The sequence below is a fragment of the Mesoplodon densirostris genome, chromosome 12 (assembly GCF_025265405.1).
Source record: "Mesoplodon densirostris isolate mMesDen1 chromosome 12, mMesDen1 primary haplotype, whole genome shotgun sequence".
In the NCBI taxonomy this organism is placed as follows: Eukaryota; Metazoa; Chordata; class Mammalia; order Artiodactyla; family Ziphiidae; genus Mesoplodon; species Mesoplodon densirostris.
In genome coordinates, this window is record NC_082672.1 from 42,557,975 (window position 1) to 42,578,087 (window position 20,113).

Sequence of the window (20,113 nt, forward strand, 5' to 3'; positions counted from 1 at the left end):
TTTCGTTCTAAGGTTTTGATTTTTGTGGTCAGTTGTGCTTAACATTATGTTACTTTTACCTCTGTCTTTATATTATAAATTTACTTTAAAAATTGTGATATGAAAGTAAAAAATCTGAAGATCCAAAAATGTACTCACCTCTACTACCCCTTTCTTAAAATAATATAGTTACTTTACTATACAAAATAAACCACTTAATGATAATGATATCATGTTTTAGACTAATTTGCTTGATTCTAAAAAAAAAAATGTTTATCCTAACAGGTACCATATACATGATTCCATTCAGTAAGATAAGAACATTAAGGGTGGCATATTGCCCCGTATTATAAAAGTATAGAAGATAATGAAAAGCTAATCTTAGAAAAATTGGTTGTAAATGTTTACATAGTTTTTTTCTTTAGAGGTGCTGTAATTGGGTTTAGACACAGGCCCCTTGTTGGAGGTGTGCGGCAGGGAATTCACTCTTGCTGGCCACACTTCAGGAGGGACACAGAGAAGGTTGGTGAGCATACAAGGGACCCTTGTGGCTTAGCCTGACGCCCTCCACCTCTCACCTGCCTTCTTCCTGAGTGTGTAATATCTCTCCAGCACATCTCCTTATGCTGATTGAAATAAAATCAGTATTGCATAGACTTGTCATGACCCAGTATACACAGGCCTGAGTTATCATGTGCAAGGAAAGGAAGGTGCCTCTGGACGTAAGGAGTATCTCCTTTTTCACTCTTCCTGGCAGAAGTTTCCTCCAGATATAAGAAGCATCTTTTATGCAGTGATGCATTCATTTGACCATTTTGCTTAGCTGTTCCATTTGTGTCTGTGTGAGGGTGCTAGCCTGGACTTAGGGAAGTTTTCTTGCAAAAGGGTAAACTTGAGTGTACTCTTCCTGGCTGAGTGAACTGGGGAGAGTTCTCCAGACAAAGCAGCATGCCTAAGGAAAGCTACAGAGGTACCATGAAATGCACAGAGAAATTCATACACTTTGTCTGGACTAGGAGATTGGAGGCCAGATGTGATAAAGGGAAGGCTAGAGAGAGAGGGAAAGCCCATTTCCCCTTCTCTTATTCACTAATTTTCTCCTTATCTAAAAGTGCTTAATAAAGCACTGGGCTGGGCACAGAGGAGCATGAAAAGGATCTCAAGAAGTGACGCTACCCTCCAGATACAAAACAGTTAAGGAGCAGTGCAAAGCAATATGTGACTAACGTCCTAAATGACTGGTCCAGGCAGTAAGTGATTATGAATGTCCCTGTCATGTTGTCATAGCATTTGGGGCAGGTCGTGTAGGATGTGATCTAAGCAGAAGCTGAGTAGGCAATAAGAGACATTAGGGCATTACTATTAAATGAAAGGAGGGGAGGGAGGTTTAGCGACTGTTCCCACAATGTAAGCCCCTTTTTCTATTCTTAGAGGTAATGATATGCAAGTCAACAGAACTATGGGACTGAGGATTTAAATAAGAGGTTCTTCAGGGTTATATGTTGAGAAAGTTACAGATGCTCTTCAGAAAATGCAGGTGTATATATATTTAAATTTCTGCCTGAATTTCAAGAGGTTCAGGGCTTTCCTAAAGCCCAACCATGGCCTCTACTCAAGAATCTGGATTTAGATGAGACAGGCATCCTGTTAAGTTACCATCTTAGGGAGATGGGTAAGCCAGGTGCTAGAAGTCAGTCACCGACTCATACCAGCACCCCGGGGGGGGGAAGCATGGAGCCTATGGGGGTGTGGTGGGCGGTGGCCAGGATGACCAGGAATCCCTTCTCTCTCCCTTTCAGGAGAGAGGCCCCTCTTTCAACTCTGTGTCCCCTCTACCCTCCATCTACTCTCCTTTCATGGCAATGTTTTGACAGAGTTCATGCCTTCTTTAGCATAACCTTCCCCCATTCACCCTTTCACCTCCACCACACTGAACGCACCCTCCCCCGCCTTCCCAGTGACTGCCTCACGGCCAGACTGAGGGACAAGTGTGGGGATTTCTCTTCCTTTATTTCCCTGCTGGATTTGATATTGTTGCCTCCTCCCCGTTTATGAAACTCCAGCCTTGGCTGCACTGACAGCAATGTCTTGCCCTTTCCTCCCTCTCTAGCTGTGGCTTTTCTTCCTGCTCTGGGAGCCTCTTCCTTTACTGGTCCTGTAGGTGTGGGGTCCTCAGGGTGCAGATGTGGCCATCTGCTCCTGCATCCTGCATTCTCTTCCTGATGGGGTGGCCTCCATGCTGAACCTAGGCTTCAGCTGCCACTTACAGAGCAACAAGTGCCAACTTGATTGATTGATTGCTTGATTGCCAGAATCTGTCTCTTAAGCTCTGTATTCAAACATCCTCTTGTCCGTCAGATGTTTCAAACTAGAGATATCTTCTTGCAAACTCAGTGTATCAAAAAGTGTAGTCATGATTTCCCTCCCCTCTCTGTGCCCCCCTCCATCTGAAAATCGTATTTCCTTATTCTTTCAATAGATATTTACTGATTGACTACCATTGGCCTTCCAGAATTCCCTGACTTGGTTAATGGAACCAGAAAACTAGGAGTCACTCTAAATTTCACCCTCTTCCTTATACCTTATCTCTAATTGGTTTCAAAGCTCATGTAGTATCTTTAGTATCTATTCCTCCCCTCTTCCTTGCCTTCCTTTCATCTATCTTTCTTTCAAGTTTTTTCTTTTTTAATGCTTACTATTTATAAAGCGATGATAATAAAGTAGCAAATAAAATTTACCTCTGCCTTGCCCCCATGGAGTTTATATTCTAGTGTGGAAACATAATAATTACGTATTCTTTTTATTTAAATTGTGGTAAGTGGTATGAAGGAGAAGAACAGTGTGTTAAGGCACATAAAAGAGGGAATTTAACCTGAAATGGGGTAAAGAAAGATTTCATTAAGAAAATTATGTTTAAGCCAGCCTTTTAAGGGGGAAAATGATAAGATTACATATAAGAACTAAGGTTTAAATGGTGCTTGCTATATGCAAGTTACTTTTCCAAGAAACTTTATATGAATTCTTTTAATCTTCTTGTGATCCTATGAGGTAGGTTTTGTTGTTATTGCCATATTACAGGAGGGAAATCTGAGAGGTTGTAATTTGGCCAAGGTCACACAGCTAGTGCGTGATAGAGCTGTGACTCAACTCACTCATTCTGGCTCCATAGTATGTATTCTGAACCCTTATGTTGCTTCTTGCTGTGGGCATTTTTGAGGGACGGAGTAGGGAGGAGAGTGTCAGGCAAAGGGGACACTGTATGAGAGCATTTGAGTGCCCAGAGGGCTTGGTGTGAGAAGAAGCCCATCACAAAACGTCCTGTGGTCCAATCCCACATTTGGTTCCTTATTCTTAGATCTGGGAGCAGCATGGAAGGGTTAAGTGGAGGAGATTAAAAGTTAGGCCTTTGTTATTTCTTGCCTGGATTACTATAGAAGCACCAGGGAATATGGTGTTTTACTCTTCCATTTGAAGATGCTCTTCAGAGTAAGGCACAGAATCAATTTAAAAGTAGCTTTTTAGGAAAAAACTACAATAAAATTATACATAGCTTCATTTTTAAACTGAAGTTTGTTTTTAGGACAAAAATAGCAAGCATCTAACTAAATGATTATGTTAAGACCTCATTCGTTATATGTATGACTTCATCATATTGAACATCCAGAGTCTGCAGTCTGTGGTTTCACTGGGCATTCTGCTCTATGCATGGCATCGGAGTAACATAGCACTCTCCATAACCCAGTTCTTGTGATCTTAGTTTTTCTTAAGTTTTAATATATTGACAGTAGAATTTACACTGAACAATCAATTTGCATCTGAAGCAGAGCTAGGAATGAGAGGAGTGGGATGAAAAGTGTTATTTCTTTAGGAACCAAGAAAGAGAATGGATGTTTCAAAAATCTAAGTGTTTTCAAAAATATAATTGTTGTTAAGTTCTCTAACCCATCACTTTTTTTTCCTATTCTCCTCCTCACTTTGCTCATCTTTCTCAGAAGTAATTTTGATAGATTTTGTTTATACTTTAAGAAGCAAATTGGGTTAATAATCCTGTTTCCCACTTGAGTATCCTTTTATATACTTACAATAGAGAACGCTTAGTGATTCTTTGAAAACTTAAAAATTAAAATTATTATAAATAGTATATTCAACCCAGCAATCCTACTCCTAGGTGTATGCCCAAGATAACTGAAAACAGGTATTCAAACAAAAACTTGCACATAGATGTTTGTAGTAACATTATTCATAGTAGGAGAAAAATGTAAACAACCCAAATGTCCATCAACTGATGAATGTATAAACAAAATGTGGTATATCCATACAGTGGAATATTCAGCCATAAAAAGGAACGAAGAACTGATACATGTTACAACATGGGTGAATCTTGAAAATGTATGCTAAGTAAAAGAAGCCAGACACAAAAGGGTGCATATTTTATGATTCCATTTACATGAAATGTCCAGAATAGATAAATCCGTAGAGACATAAAGTAGCTTAGTGGTTGCCAGAGGCTCAGGGGAGGGGGTATAGAGACTGTCTGCTATTGCGAACAGGGTTTCTTTTTGAAGCAGTGAAAATATTCTGGAATTAGATAGTGGTGATGATTGTATAACCTTGTGAATGTACTAATAACCACTGAATTATATACTTTAAAAAGACAAATTTATGGTACCTAAATTATATCCTAATTTTTAAAAAGCATTCATGTGGGGAGCAAGAAAAAGGTAATTGAGAATCTGCAAGCATTGTGAAGATGTGTTGCCATGATGTACATCTAATTAAGGCCAAGTAAAAAGAAACATTGTCACTTGGTGTTTTTTTGTTTCTTAACATTCTAGGATGGGAATTAAAAGAGAACATTGTACCCCTGAAACATAAGCAATGAGGATATGAGGACTAGACCTGTTCTTAATGAAAAGCTTTTGGTTGTTAGTTTGGCTTTTACTTGGTTGTAACTAGAAATATTGGTGTGTTCTCAACTTTTAGCTACATGCAGCTGAATTAACAGACGCCTGAGATGAGCATTGAGAAATGAATACAGTGGATATTTTAATGGATAAAACCTACTTTATTCCTGCCCCAACCTCTCTGTCTATTCCTGCACGTATGATGTAGCACTGTTGAGCCCCAGGGTGTTATAATGAAGCATTCCCTAGGAATTTGAAAATAGGAAAATAAGTTTGTTTTCTGATAGTTAAACTGTAAAGCTGACACAGAACAGAGCAGAGATACACAAAATCATCATAAGCAAAAGTATGGCTCCCTTACTGGCAAATTGTGATACAATCAAGTTAATATAAATAAAGAGTGTTTCCATTAGAAATCAGGCAAGTCAGCCTTGGAAACATAGAGAAAGGAGTCATAGTGGCAAATGTTGCAGTGCCCACCCTGTTTATACAGTGTAGGATATATGGAGAGAGAGTCTCAGCCAGCAGCAGAGAAAATTCAAGTCTGTCTGTACACGTCTAGGCTGTATCACCAGACTAATGTAGCCTGGCGCCTTAAGCATTCAGTTCATTTAACCAATCTGCTGCTTTTTTTTTTTTTTCCTTAAATTCCTTGCATCCCAAACTGCCTTCTGATGACAATGATGATGACAGTGATGATAATGATTTGGCTTTCAGAATAGATCTATAAACAGGGAGAAAACGTTCTGACCATAGAAACTGTAAAGTGTAATCATGCCTATTATGGTTATATCTTATGAGCTTGGCAAATCCAATAGATCTGTCTTCAGTGTTCATGCTTATCAGGTTTCAGAGCTAAGTTCAAGGGCAAGACCATAGACCACGGGACATGAACCAGTGTAACAAATGCCCCCTTGATAAACCTGTTAGGAGGCAGCCTTTGACCATCACAGGCAGCATCTCTCTACTCCAGTGGTGCCTTGTAGCCAAATATGAGAAAGAGGGCATTTCCACATAAGAATTTTCTTTGGCATTTTGCACCTTTTAAGTTGCCTGTTTATTAATGATGAAAAACACAAGGTTTTTAAAGGATGAAGTGGTGCTGTAGGTAAACCTCTAGGTAATTCAAGACTTGAAAACACTATCTGATTTATGTATTAATAAATCCTGAACCTAACTAGAAAAAGCACTAGCATTTGTTCATTCCACTACCATCTCTTTATCACTCAACTTTGATTTTATGTGTGGCATGTGGCAGTATATTCTTCATTGAATGAGGTTAAAATTATATACTGTTTACATCCTACTGAGATAGCCCTCTTAAGAGAATCAATTCTTTTTTTAATCCAGGTTATTATCAGTATATCATCTAGATACGTACTTTTAAAGAGAGTCCATTGATAATTGTTATTTGAAATAATTCTTTTATATTTTCTTGAGTTGATCTTTTTTCTTAAGTAAAACACAAAGATTTCTTTTTCCTGAAATTATACTTTCTCCCTCAGGAAACATGAGAAAAATATATTGCATGGAGTCAAATCCCAAGTAGAAGTCGATGTGTTTTTGTTTTGTTTCTCCATCAGGATTGCCTGTTTGTCCTGAGCTGGTGAGGGAGCACATCCCTAGAACCAAGGATGTGGGACACTTTTTATCTGTCACTGGGACAGTGATTCGAACGAGTCTGGTGAAGATCCTGGAGTTTGAAAGGGATTACATGTGTAACAAATGCAAGCATGTATTTGTGGTCAGGGCCGACTTTGAGCAGTATTATACCTTCTGTCGGCCATCCTCATGTCCCAGCTTGGAGAGCTGTGATTCTGCAAAATTCACTTGCCTCTCAGACTTGTCTTCATCTCCAACTAGATGTAGAGATTATCAGGAAATCAAAATTCAGGAACAGGTAAGTGATCAAATAAATGCGAAAAATAACAAATTAGAAGAAGTGTTTTTCAGCTATGGGCAAACTGCCAGGACTAGGGGACACGTTTGTAATCTGTTACTAAGAAATAATCAGAGGAACCGAGTGATTTGTCTTATGACTAGATGCAGGAAAGAACTGCTTCTCTTTTCTAGTTAAGTAAATGTTATTGTGTTTAGTAGTTGGAGCATGTGTTTATTTTGACCATCCACAAGGTAGATTATATTTTGAGATATTTTCCATATGGTTGTTTTTATTTTATTGTAGTTTTAGTGAATTCTTTTTTTTTTTTTTTTTTTTTGCGGTACACGGGCCTCTCACTGTTGTGGCCTCTCCCGTTGCGGAGAACAGGCTCTGGACGCGCAGGCTCAGCGGCCATGGCTCACGGGCCCAGCCGCTCTGCGGCATGTGGGATCTCCCCGGGGCACGAACCCATGTCCCCTGCATTGGCAGGCAGGCTCTCAACCACTGTGCCACCAGGGAAGACCTTAGTGAATTCTTAAACTGATAGTAGGCACAAGTTTCAAGAAAATTCCATAAATCCCCATCGTAATTAAATTGTTTGATAATACCAGAGAAATAGAAACAGTAATTTCAAGAACTGCTAGGCTTCTGAATACTTAATATGTATCTGAGCATACTCAGTGTCTGCTTTCTTTTCCTTGCTAGGTTCAAAGGCTATCTGTTGGAAGTATCCCACGAACAATGAAGGTTATCCTGGAAGATGACTTAGTAGACAGTTGCAAATCTGGTGAGAATGTTAGTTTATATTGTAGGTCCTAAAGTATTGACTAGGAAAAGCCACTTTTTATTTTCCCAAGATCACTGGCAAGTGAGTGTGGGGAACTTGAGAACAGAGACTGGCATGAGGAGGTAGGTAATAGCAGGAAAGAAGCTGGGCTGGAGTTCAGCAATCTAGTCTAGCTGCTTGTTTTACAGATGAAGAACCTGATTTGCCCATGAGAGCTTATTCTTTGTGTTTCCTCCTCTTATTCCAAACAACTTAAAAACTGTTGCTTTTACTGTTTGCCTAGCAATTTCCACTGGCTGTTTAACATTTAATTTAAATTGAAGGTGGGTCAGAAAATGCAAATGATTGTTGTCAACGATTGCCTTTCAACTAACTTAAACATTTCCTGCTTTAAATATTTCCCATCCTCACTAAGAACCCCTTAATCTCTATTTAAAAAAAAAAAAATAGCACCAATGTGTCCCCTGGGCAGTAACAGGTATGTCTGACCTCTTATTTCATATCCCAGTGCTCCCCTACTGGACAAGTCGAAAATGCTTTATGTCTCTAAATTCCATCATTTCCTTTTCTTAACCCTAAGCTTCTCCAAATGCCTCATTTTTACTGAGCTGCTGCTGTTTCATTAAAATGATGAGGCAAAGGCTCTATGGAAACAAAGAGTTCAGTATCTAGAGTCAAGAATAATTCCTTGTCAAAATATTCTCCCCTTCCACCAAGAATCACCAACCCATAGTTTGAAATTTATGTCAAATATATTAACAGTTCATACTTGTCTAAACAGTATTCTAAGTAAATAACAGCTTTGATCATGGTTTGCCTGCTTAATGGACAAGGCTGTGTCAAAGTACCTTGTTCATATAAGACTCTAGCTTTTAACCAGAATCTGTAATGTCTGGATCAGCAAAGCAGGGCTTGTATGAGCTTAGCCAGAACATGAAAATGTCCTTTGATAGAGATTAAGATGTTTTCATGCAGTTCATCTAAACTGAATTCTTTCTGCAATTAAAAAAAAATCTTAAGCTATTTTTCTTTCACATGTCACTAACAATAGAGAATGGATGGAAGCAGTCTGTCATCAGCTATCTTTCATTTATCCATTGTTACAAACCTCTGTGAGAATCAGAAGCCATAAATGGCATAATCCTTGCCCTTCAGGAATTTACAGTCTAGTTAGGAACCCCAGTCTGACGTTGCAGAGTACTAAAGTTGGAGGTTGTGTACTGATAACTGTTAAGTGCTGCAGGAGATCAAAGATGGGTCTGACCAGGGTGGCTGCAGTGGTAAATATGCTGCAGAAGATAGAGGGGACAAAGAGATTGGATTGTAAAAGTAAGGATTTTAGCTTTCTGAAAATAACATTTTTTCCAGTAACATTTACTATGGAAAAACATGCAAGTTTCAAATTAGTATCTATTGCCTTGGACTATCATGTATACCTCACAGTTGTTCTGATGATCATATGAATCTGTCTCTCAAATATCTGAGTAAATGGAAACATGTATATATTAAAGGGTGTTTAATGGTATTAGTTGCTTTACAAATATAAAGTAGGTTTATTATAATAATAGCTAATATTTATTGAGCATGTATTCTAGATATTGCATGAAGTACTTTATATACATTATCTGACCCAATTCTCACTATAGTTCTATGATGTAAGTATAATTATTCCCATTTTGTAGGTCAAGAAATAAGCTCAGTTTATTAGGTAGCTTGCCACACAGCCGGTGAGTGGTGGAGCTGGGATTTGAATCCACATCTGATGAGTCAGTGCTCTTGTCCATTCTTGAGTACTTTGCATTTTCCACATTACTGCTGCTTAGTAAAGTCAGGTTATTACTAGTGGGTGCAACACCTGAAAGTTAAATTTCTCATTTGACTTAATGTGGAAACAACCTATATATAACCCATTAAAATGACCATAGTAGAGAATTCTTTGAAGTGCTCATATAAAGTTGCCCTGGCCATTTTCATCTAAAAAAATGGGGGCAGACAATATAGTAAATGATCACTATTCCTGATTGGATTTGAAAACCATCCAGCAGTGGTTGAGGAAGTATCTTGAAAATGCGTGAAGAAACGATTTAATGTGTTCATCACCATTTACTGTGAAGTCGCCTTTGGCTAGAAATAGATGCCTTCTATTCAGTGAATTGCTACCACCAGTTCCATGCATTTAGCATTCACAGAACACTTTTCTTCAGGAAATCAAAAGCCCTGCAGATTACACATTACACATTGACATTTAGAGAGTGAAAGGCATTTTGTATCAGCAGATATCATATATTTGACATAGGCTTGGAAATGAAGACTTGCCTGTTAGTTCAGAGTATAAATACTAGGATTGGATTTAAGGTATGTCCAACATCCTATGTTCAACAAGATTGAAATCTGGGGGACTAGGATTATCTTTCCTTTTCTGCCCCCTTTTCTCCAGTACCAAAATATCGAATGCCAAGCACTCACCTATACTCGTTAACTGAATTGTATATAATAATAAAAACAGTTGTCATTGTGCCTATAAGTTAACCAAGGCCTCTTAGGAAAATCTGTAAAAGTTTAATATTCTACCCATCAATTAGGAATGGGAGAGTTTCCTTAGATGGGAAGGAACCAACCAAGAAAGAACAAGCAGGGTTGTATCTTTTGCTTTCATAGCTTATGGAAAGGAGCTTTGAAGTAGAACAAGTATTCATTCATTTCTTAGTGCACTCATTCTTTTGTTCATTAAAAAAAAAAAAGGCAGTGAGTGAATGTTAACAAATGCAGTTAAGTAAAAATGAAATATACAAGAAACTAAAACTAGTATAGTATCCATTATCACGAGGTTGTCTCCTTTCCTGACACCAAATTGATTATGCAGTTGACCCTTGAACAACATGGGTTTGAACTTTGTGGGTCCGCTTATACACGGATTTTTTTCAGTAGTAAATACTACAGTACTACATGATCCATGGTTGCTTGAATCTGCGGATGCGGAACCTCAGATTCAGAGGGCTGACTGTGGACTTGAGCATCCATGGATTTTGGCATCTGAGGTGGGTTCTGGAACCAATCCCCTGCAGATACTGAGGGCAGACTGTACTTTAACCTTTTGGCTGCAGTTCCCACCTCTTCTTTAAGTGAGAACTATATGGTTAGAGATTCTGAGAGGATGAACATTTCACCCAGTATAATCACGATGAATAAATCATCCAGTAAACTATTTTCCCAGGGAAAGTTTAGAATTTGGTGTGACTATCATGTGGCAGATTAAGAAAAATTAAAATGCTGGCTTTAGCTTTTAGCCGTGCAAATACAAGTGCCTGTTTAAAAAAAAAATAAAAAATCAGGACTCTGTGGTGTTCTTTTGCCCCAAATGGTTTCTGGAAGAATGTGTACTACTCTAAACCATGGTGGGGTAGTGGTTTATTTCCTGGTTCTGGTCCTTTGTCGAGTTTGTGCCCAAGCAGGCAGGATGCTACTGCTGGACTCACTCGGTGCTTTGTCCCAGGTGATGACCTCACTATTTATGGGGTTGTAATGCAACGGTGGAAGCCCTTTCAGCAAGATGTGCGCTGTGAAGTGGAGATAGTCCTGAAAGCCAATTACGTCCAAGTAAATAATGAGCAGTCTGCAGGGATCAACATGGATGAGGAGGTCCGAAAAGAATTTGAAGATTTTTGGGAATACTATAAGAGCGATCCTTTTGCAGGTTTGTGTTAAGGGTATAGAGCTGATAATTTTTTTTTTTTTCGGTACGCGGGCCTCTCACCACTGTGGCCTCTCCCATCGCAGAGCACAGGCTCCGGATGCGCAGGCTCAGCAGCCATGGCTCACGGGCCCAGCTGCTCCGCGGCACGTGGGATCCTCCCGGACCGGGGCACGAACCTGCGTCCCCTGCATTGGCAGGCGGACTCCCAACCACTGCGCCACCAGGGAAGCCCTAGAGCTGATAATTATTAACGGCATTTCATTCATTAGTTAAATATAATGTTTGTGATTTACATGCTATGTATCAGTGACGGTGTTCAAAGGGTGTAGCATTAGTCAGTACCTCTAGCTGTAGTCTCCCTTTGCAGCCCTTTTCTGGTATAATCTTTTCTATTTAGAGATCTTACTGGAAATTCCAAGAGATTTTCCATTTCCAACTATTATTTTAACATCTCTTATATTGCCAAAATAGTTTCAGAGCTTTCTACCTTCTTTACCAATTAAATACATAGTTCTGCCTTAAATAGGCAAAACTCATCCTATTATGAAACTTCATCCTATTAAAACCATTTCTTTTCTGATGTATCTTATACAGTTAAGACAGCTTCACATGGTTTTAGCTGAAGATTTAAAAATATGAAGTAGGAAAGAGATGCAAAAAATAAGCTTTATCATCACAGCAAAAAATTTTGACTGACACTAAGATGTCATTACACAGATTAAAACATAGCCATTGGGTTTGTAGAGTATTTTTTATTTAAAAATCCCAAATGTATAAAACACCAATTAAATTTTCAAATGTCTATTTTCATTCTTCCTTGGAGGCATCTTCTGAGAAAAATAAACGGAAGCCAGTAAAAGACTATTTCTGATAAACCTCACCTCAAATCTAATACACAGTGATTACTTTATTCTTAAATCACATGCTGACCTGGACAGATATCATTTCACCAGAAAAGACTTTCAGGGACTTTCCTGGTGGTCCAGCGGTTAAGACTCCATGCTTCCAATGCAGGGGATGTGGGTTCGACCCCTGGTCGGGGAACTAAGATCCCACATGCCGCATGGCTCAATGAAATAAAAATTAATTAATTAATTAATTTAAGAAAAGGCTTTCCCTTGCCTAAATATAGGCAGTTTGCTTTTATTTTGTGGGCTGATTTTTTTTTTTTTTTTTTTTTTTTTGCTTATGTGTGTAACACGAGTATGGTAGTTACAGATCATTCTTTTACTTGATCCACACAGAAAGAACCAAAGGTCTCTGTTGTGGCTTTATTAAGCAAACCTTTTAAGAATCATATGTATTTTTTTTTTTTTTTTTTTTTTTTTTTTTTTTTTGCGGTACGCGGGCCTTTCACTGTTGTGGCCTCTCCCATTGCGGAGCACAGGCTCCGGACGCGCAGGCTCAGCAACCAAGGCTCACGGGCCCAGCTGCTCCACGGCATGTGGGATCTTCCTGGACCGAGGCACGAACCCGTGTCCCCTGCATCGGCAGGCAGACTCTCAAGCACTGCGCCACCAGGGAAGCCCCATATGTATTTTTAAATAAGTTTTTTTACTTAAAATTGTTTCTTAGGCTCAAATCCTCACAAAAATCTGTAACTCTTCCTTGGATCATAATCATTCCTTCTTAATGCCAGCGCCACAGCTACACTCCACCTAGTAACAGTGAAGGAAGGGCATCACACAGTGTTCCAACTAGGCCGTCAGAAGTTCTCTGTGCTGGTGATTAGTCTATCTTGTTTTAATTAGAAGGCTATAGCTATACATCTCATTTACTGGATGAAAAGAAGAAATAAATATAATATTCTGTGAGAAGACAGGGAGAAAACGAGGCAACTATTTTCTTTTTAGTATGAACAGATTCTGCTTTCTTCATTTCCTAAGTACCAATTATCAGCCCACTATATTTTACCATCTCAAAGTGTATGTGTGTGTGTTGGGGGGTGTGGGGAGGAGGGTGGAGGTGCGGAGCTGCATCCAAAAGTGTGTCTTCATTTTGCTGGTCTAAAGCCAGAGATGACTTCACTGCTCAGCTCTGGGAGGCTGGCCTGCTGCATTAAGCTCTGGTGCTGTAAGTATGGATGAGGAATTAAAGATTTTCTTCTGATCTATGCTGATCTCAGGGATCCCCTGGCCCTGATGCATAGATAGAAACCCAAACGTAGGGGTTGGGATCCTTTGGGCCATCTTAGCCCACTCCAGGGTGACTCATTTATCTTCAATCTAAGGAGTTCTCTTCCTTGGGGTAACTGAAGGCCACGCCACAAGAGTGGATTACATGGGCACACTATTAACATGGTCTAGAACCAGAAATTTGAGAGGGAGGGAGGGAGGGAAGGAATGGGGTAGTGTTCACCCTAATGCATTCTCTTCCATGATACAGTCATGGGATTTTCAACTTCAGATAACAAATTTAGGGAATGGACCTTCCCCTTTGCTTTTCTCTGGTACCTCAGACCTGACTTCAGAGTGTATGTTGTGTATTGACCACAGTGTGCGGAAACCTTGAGATGAGAAATAAGCACAAGTAGCACAGGTAATATAATAGTTAACAAGTAAGTAGCTCCTATTATGTGCCAGATACTATTCTGTATGCTGTGCACCTATTAGCTCCTTAACAACCCTACGAGATACCATCATTATCTCCATTTCACAGATAAGGAAATGGAGGTGGAGAGAGTAAGAAACCTGCCCAAGGTCAGACAGCTAGTAAACAGTAGCACTGGGCTCTGCCACCAGAGCCTGTGGGATTTGCTTCCTCTCAGCACATTAGTCACTGAATCCACCTTTACTGAAAAAGCTGGCTCTTTAACAGCTCCGCGTTGAGTGTCTTCCAGGTCAGTTTGCCTACTTGTTCCCTGCTTGTTGAGGCTATTCTTTCTTTCTTTGTATGTGTAATCTCCAGATTCTGGTCAGAATTTACATACCTGCTGTCGGGTCTTAACTATGTAGATCTCAGACTTTTCATCTTTTTTCTCTAGACTTTCTACCTCAGGAAAGGAGGGATTCCCTCCAGCAGTTAATGAACTTCCTTCCAGGATTTACTAATTCTTCTTTTTGGTTCCCTTTTTACTAAAATGTTTTCTTTCTTACCCATTTCTGCCATCCCAGGTCACATCACCATAGCTTAATTGCCGCTGAGTCAATTTTGATTCGTTACGAAAAGTAGCCTTTGTGCATAGGGACACAAATTATGGAGGAAGGCCCTTTCCTTTATCTTGATGGAAAAGCTTCTGGAACTGGAATCATCAGCTAAAGTAGTACTTGTATGATTATTTTCCTCCTCAAAAGAGCTATCATTGAAACATGAGTACAGGCTCAGAGTTAAATATAAAAGCCCTCAAACGTGCAGATTAGTTACCAGCATGTGGACATTAATTCCTGGTAACATGAATGTAGACATACAGAGTACCATCATAATAGTGAATTCCGTATAAGACAGACTCCGTAGGGGCTTGTTAGAGTCTCGTAAATTCTGTGGGCCTCATTGGTTGATTGGCCAGTGACAAAATGAAATACCTACTTTATTCATTGATGGCATAGGCAGATCTCAGATTTGGTGTTTGATATTTCTGAAAACAGAACCTAAAACCGTGGTAATCGCTTATTTAAAGCATGTTATCAGAAGAATCCTAAGACCTCCAGCTTGGATTGATAGAGTTGTCGTTTATAATGATCTTCTAAATATCCTGATACATTGATGCTTAGTCTAGATAAGACAGTTTACCAAACTGCTCAGAGCAAATGCTGAATTGACTTGCAGGATGGGTTGATTTTACCTCTCTTATACCTCTGGAGAAGCTCCATGAGCTCCAAGTACCTTTTGTATTTAAAGATTACAGGCTTCTACAATCTGTCTCATTGTTTCTGAGATCGAACACCTTCCTTTTATTTAGGCAGTGGAGTAATTTTACTGAAATTATTGCACAAGTGCAGCTGGTATTATTTTTAAGGGATAGTGTTGGTCCAATGAGGGAGAAAAGAGATTTCTTTCTGTCCCTTGTAAAGTACGCTAAATTTATAGAAACAAACAGGTAGCACCCAGGAATAAAAAGAATTTTCATCTCATGGCATTATAATAAGAGAAGGACTTTTAGGACCAAAACAAAGTTATTCACTCCTTTTAGTCGTTTGGAAATGGTACCCTTGATCATTTTAGAGCATAGAGTGTTTCTAAGATGATAGGATAGAAAGGGAAATTTCAGCTAGGATTTCTTGAAAATTATTGGTAACTCATCTTTCTGCCTTTCCCAGGAAGGAATGAAATATTGGCTAGCTTGTGCCCTCAAGTTTTTGGAATGTACCTAGTAAAGCTTGCTGTGGCCATGGTGCTAGCTGGTGGGATTCAAAGGACCGATGCTACAGGAACACGGGTCAGAGGTTAGTACCCATTTAAAATTTTTGAGAAATATTAACAGAGTAAGAAGAGAAGCTAGAATTTTTCTTTCCTGAACAAAAATTGCTTGTTGAGCTTTATTTTCCAAATGTAATCTTTTAAAACTGACAGTTGTTCACTATGTAATACTCAGTCCAGCATCAGGAACTACTGTGTAGAATACCAGTCTTTCCAAAGACTTTCAATGAGTATATATTTTTGCTCCAGCCAATCAGGGTGCCACAAAATAAAATCTTTACATTTCTTTTACTGTCTGTGTTTTTCATTGGATCCCCAGTCTCTCTCCAAGAGGAAAAGATTAGAAATAGTGCTTTTTAATGTCTCCAAGTCAGTGTCTCTCCATCTGTGACTGTCAGTGTGTTTGTCTCAGACTGCTGCTCTCAGTCATCTGCCTGCTGGTTCCCTTCTGCTGGTGGGTAGCAAACGTGCCATCTGCCAAGAGGTGCTGCCATAGGTCATGCATTCCAGCAAGAATTACTCTAAGTGTGTAATTACATCCAAATGGCAGAAAGCTCTTTTGTGGTTAACACACTTAACTGACCTGAATCTGGCATAAACTAGGTTTATTATGGCCCTCATATAGGCAATATGAGGGTCATAATAACCAAAGGCTTAACCGAAAGACTAAAAGGACATTATTGTAAATCAGACTGGTAGTAGGGACTCAAAAACCATACTGTACAGTATAGAATAGTAAGTATAATACGGTTTATGTGTATTGTATGTTTTGATTGCCTACTGTTTGCAAGGCCTTCTGCTAAATGTTGAGCTTATATAGTATTTCCCTATTAATGTATTCAGAAAATACTTGATTATTACTGAATAAATTTGCTTGATCAGTGAGATAACATATGCTGCAGGATGTTCATATGTTCATCTATGTTATGTTTGAAAAATAAGAGTACTTTAAGATAGATATTTCATTAAACTACTAAAATTTTCATAGAATGAAAAGGTTTTCACTTAACTGTTAGAATTATAAGTGATTTGGTATTTATAAAGCACTTATAAAGTCCCAGACACTTAAAAATACTTAAATAAAAATAGAATAAAATACTTATATGGTGGGATGGAAAGATTTAATCACAGTATTTTGATATTTAAAAGATTAAATAAAATCAGAAACTTTATAAGCCAAAAAATTTTTAAATGTTAAACAGTCTTAAACATCTGGAAATGGCACAAAAATCTGTTAAAAAATTTAGATTTTAAATGGTATTCAGAAATCAATTAAAAGATTGTTAAATATTTACCTTGAAAGTTAACTTTTCTAAGATATTCTGGTTAAATCCTTCCTTGAATGACCTTAAGCAAACGCACCATATAAAATATAAATTGTGTGGGCATCCCAAGTGGACCATTTTCTTTTTGATTAATTACACTTACGAGTCTTTTCATAGAAATTTAAAACTACATTATTTACGTTTTTCTAGGTGAATCTCATCTTTTATTGGTTGGGGATCCTGGCACAGGGAAATCTCAGTTCCTCAAATATGCAGCAAAAATTACACCAAGGTCTGTGCTCACCACAGGAATTGGATCTACTAGTGCAGGTATTTTATGTGACAATTTCAATTAATTTAATGTTACTGCAGAAGCTAACACAATGGTTGCTTTCTTGTGAAAAAGTACCTATAACAGGATACATTTCAAGATTTTTGAGTTACTGCCAAAAACCTAAGTAAATATGTAGTATTACTTTTGTAGCTTCAAGAAAATATTTTAAAACCTCCACCTTCACTTATTTTCCAAAAGCTTATTCCGTATATCTTTTTGTATCTTAGTTTTGAATGATCCTATTCAATTTTCTCATTCTCTAATGATTACTTTCAAACATGTTTATGCAGCATCTGTTATTCTGTGAAGACCCAGAAAACAGTGTTGAAATTAATTAAATAGGGGGAAAAATCTCATTTCATAAAAGTACATAGCTGGCGTAAAGCTTAAGACATTTTCATGCTCATGGATCTCACGGGCAACAGTAATTCCTACTGAAAATTCTTAGGTAGAAAATTTGTCTTAGTATGTGGAAAGCGTACTTTCATCATTGCAACGTGTAGCTTCATTCATACATTGTAATGATTCTTCAACAAGTATATTTAAATTTTAAAGCCTTTGCTGATATAAAGTCAAGATTTGATTATAAAGTGACTTCAGGAAAAAATTATTTTAAAAAACATGTTTTGATGCCATTTTGAATTTTTACACTGTTTTGATTGGGGAAATATTTCTCCTATTCTCCTATAATAGGCCTTCGGTTTCACACATTTTAAAAATGTTATTTGTTACTTGTTAGGGATGCCTACTGTCCATGGCTTGTGCTCAAATTTCTTATGAGAAGCTTATAGTCTAAAACTTAGCATAAAACAGCAAATGCTCCAGTGTAACAAGAGCCCCATTTTAAGCGACTCTTAGGTTTTGAAATACAACTAAACAGTATATTAAGCACTGATAAGAAGGGATTTATGGATTGAGAGGCGTAGACAAGCTTTAGGATACTGGAGGCAAGAATGTATGAAGAACACTTCATGTGCATTTTAAAATTGTTATGACCCAGTGTTCTAGAGTTCTGTATTAAATGATATTAACAACAAACAAATAAAGGTGTTTCCTGAGTATCAATGTGGAATGTTTCCTAAGTTAATTATATGGAGTGTCAAGAAATGAGTCCAATTTGTGGACTATTAGTAACTTCAGAGTATTTGGACAGTTTTAAAGGGAATGGCTGATGAATTCACTGTATTAGCCCTTTTCCTTCTTTTTCTTATTGCCAAATTCATAATCCGAATATGAAAGAAATGACAGGTAGAGGGAATATAAATTTTAGAACTGTAGAAAAGTTATTGCTACTTCTCGTCTACCCAAAGGGCCAGACTAGCCTTTCTTTGAACTGTATCACAACCCATTAGAGGGTCATAAAAAGTTATTTCAGTGGGTCAAAACCAGCACTTTCAAAACAAAATAAAAGATACTAGAATATACTAGTGCACACAGTAAAGGTGCACTATTAAGGGCACATTTTCATGAAAATTGTTAATATAAATACATATTTGTGTTATCAGGTCATACTTAAATTTTTTTTTTTTACCATGGATTACATAAAAAGTTTTGAAAACCGCTGCCACAGGCTTTCTTGGTAAAACTAGAAACCCCAAACCTGAGGGTAAGACCATATGGAAGCCTACGGTTGTATAACGTTATAAATGGACGAATGCATGCACGTTTCTCAGACTTCTGCCTGTTTTCTCAGCTCAAATGATATCCTCATTCCCTCCAGCCTATGTGCCTCTTTTGTGGCATAACTAATTTGTTCATGTTTATCTTCTCAGGACACAGCTATTTACTATGATCAGAAAGGGAAAAAAACAGTTCTAAACTTGCTAGCTATAATTCAGGCAGCATCTAGCTAAACAGGAAAAATAAAAAACAGCCTATGCATTACAGTTTCTTAGTTCCTAATGTCTGAATACTAAATCTTTATTTTAATTTTTAAAATTATCTTATAGAACCATAAAAATTTTAAATAATAGATAATAGTTGTTAAGTCTCAAACTTTTGTGAAAATTGGCTGTTGGTTTACAAATTGATATAAAAACCTAACCCTTTGATGTCAGTACAAACCAATCATAATTAATCAGAATAAAAACTCAGCAGTGAATTGATTTGGAAATTTGGCTTATATATGCTTTATTCCTAATAAGCACATATTGTGTTCTTGTTATATTAATCACTGAGCTCTTGGTTGGAAAGTATTACTTTTATTTTCATTTTAATATTTTAACATTTTCTTTTAATTGCAATTAGACAAAAATGAAATTTTCTTCATATTGTTTTAACAGCCGGATGTATCTTACTTTTAAAGTCTATGAACTAGTTAGTGGACAGTATTTTAATTATCTGGTATATTAAATTTCAAAGTTTTAACATTTAGCAAAATTTTGCTTCACAAAGTCACTTTTTAGAATGACAGGAAATATATACAACTTAGAATCCATATTCAGACAAATGCCCCTTTCCCTTCCTCAAAATAAAAGCTTTAAAAAGTGCAGTATAAAAGTTTTAGATATGAAGGCACTGCATAACTCTGCATTATATGGCTAATGTCTTGCTTAGCAGCAAGAGTAATGAGAATATTCTACATTTAATTTACTGGAGCATAAGAAACTTTTTGAGGAAGGACCTAGCTCTCATCAAAGAAAAAGAACTTTTTGGCCCATTTAGTTAATGCATTCCTTTCCAAGACTGCTTTTAAAAAACTTACCTGGAAAAGCTATCTAAAATATGTCCACCACAAATATGCCTAATCTTATTGTGCATGAGTGTCAGGGGATACGGAGAAGAGTACTACATGTGAAAATATATATAGTTCCAAAATAGTAACTTATCTATTATGATAAAGCTAGATATATCTTTCCAAATCCACTGGTTTTATATAAATGCTGCCAACAACAGATGACCTAGCAAAACAG

The 20,113-nt window shown here is 37.7% G+C and overlaps 1 protein-coding gene across 2 annotated transcripts in view; it reads left to right on the forward strand.

Annotated features, from left to right (window-relative positions):
- The window catches only part of MCM9 (minichromosome maintenance 9 homologous recombination repair factor), an 82,717-nt gene that overhangs the window by 5,408 nt on the left and 57,196 nt on the right, over nt 1-20,113 (forward strand). For both annotated transcript variants that reach the window (XM_060114801.1, XM_060114802.1), the window contains 5 exons: nt 6,467-6,783; nt 7,471-7,552; nt 11,046-11,246; nt 15,503-15,628; nt 17,078-17,197. In XM_060114801.1, coding sequence (XP_059970784.1) covers nt 6,467-6,783; nt 7,471-7,552; nt 11,046-11,246; nt 15,503-15,628; nt 17,078-17,197 — 846 coding nt within the window. The remainder of the gene's footprint in view (nt 1-6,466; nt 6,784-7,470; nt 7,553-11,045; nt 11,247-15,502; nt 15,629-17,077; nt 17,198-20,113) is intronic.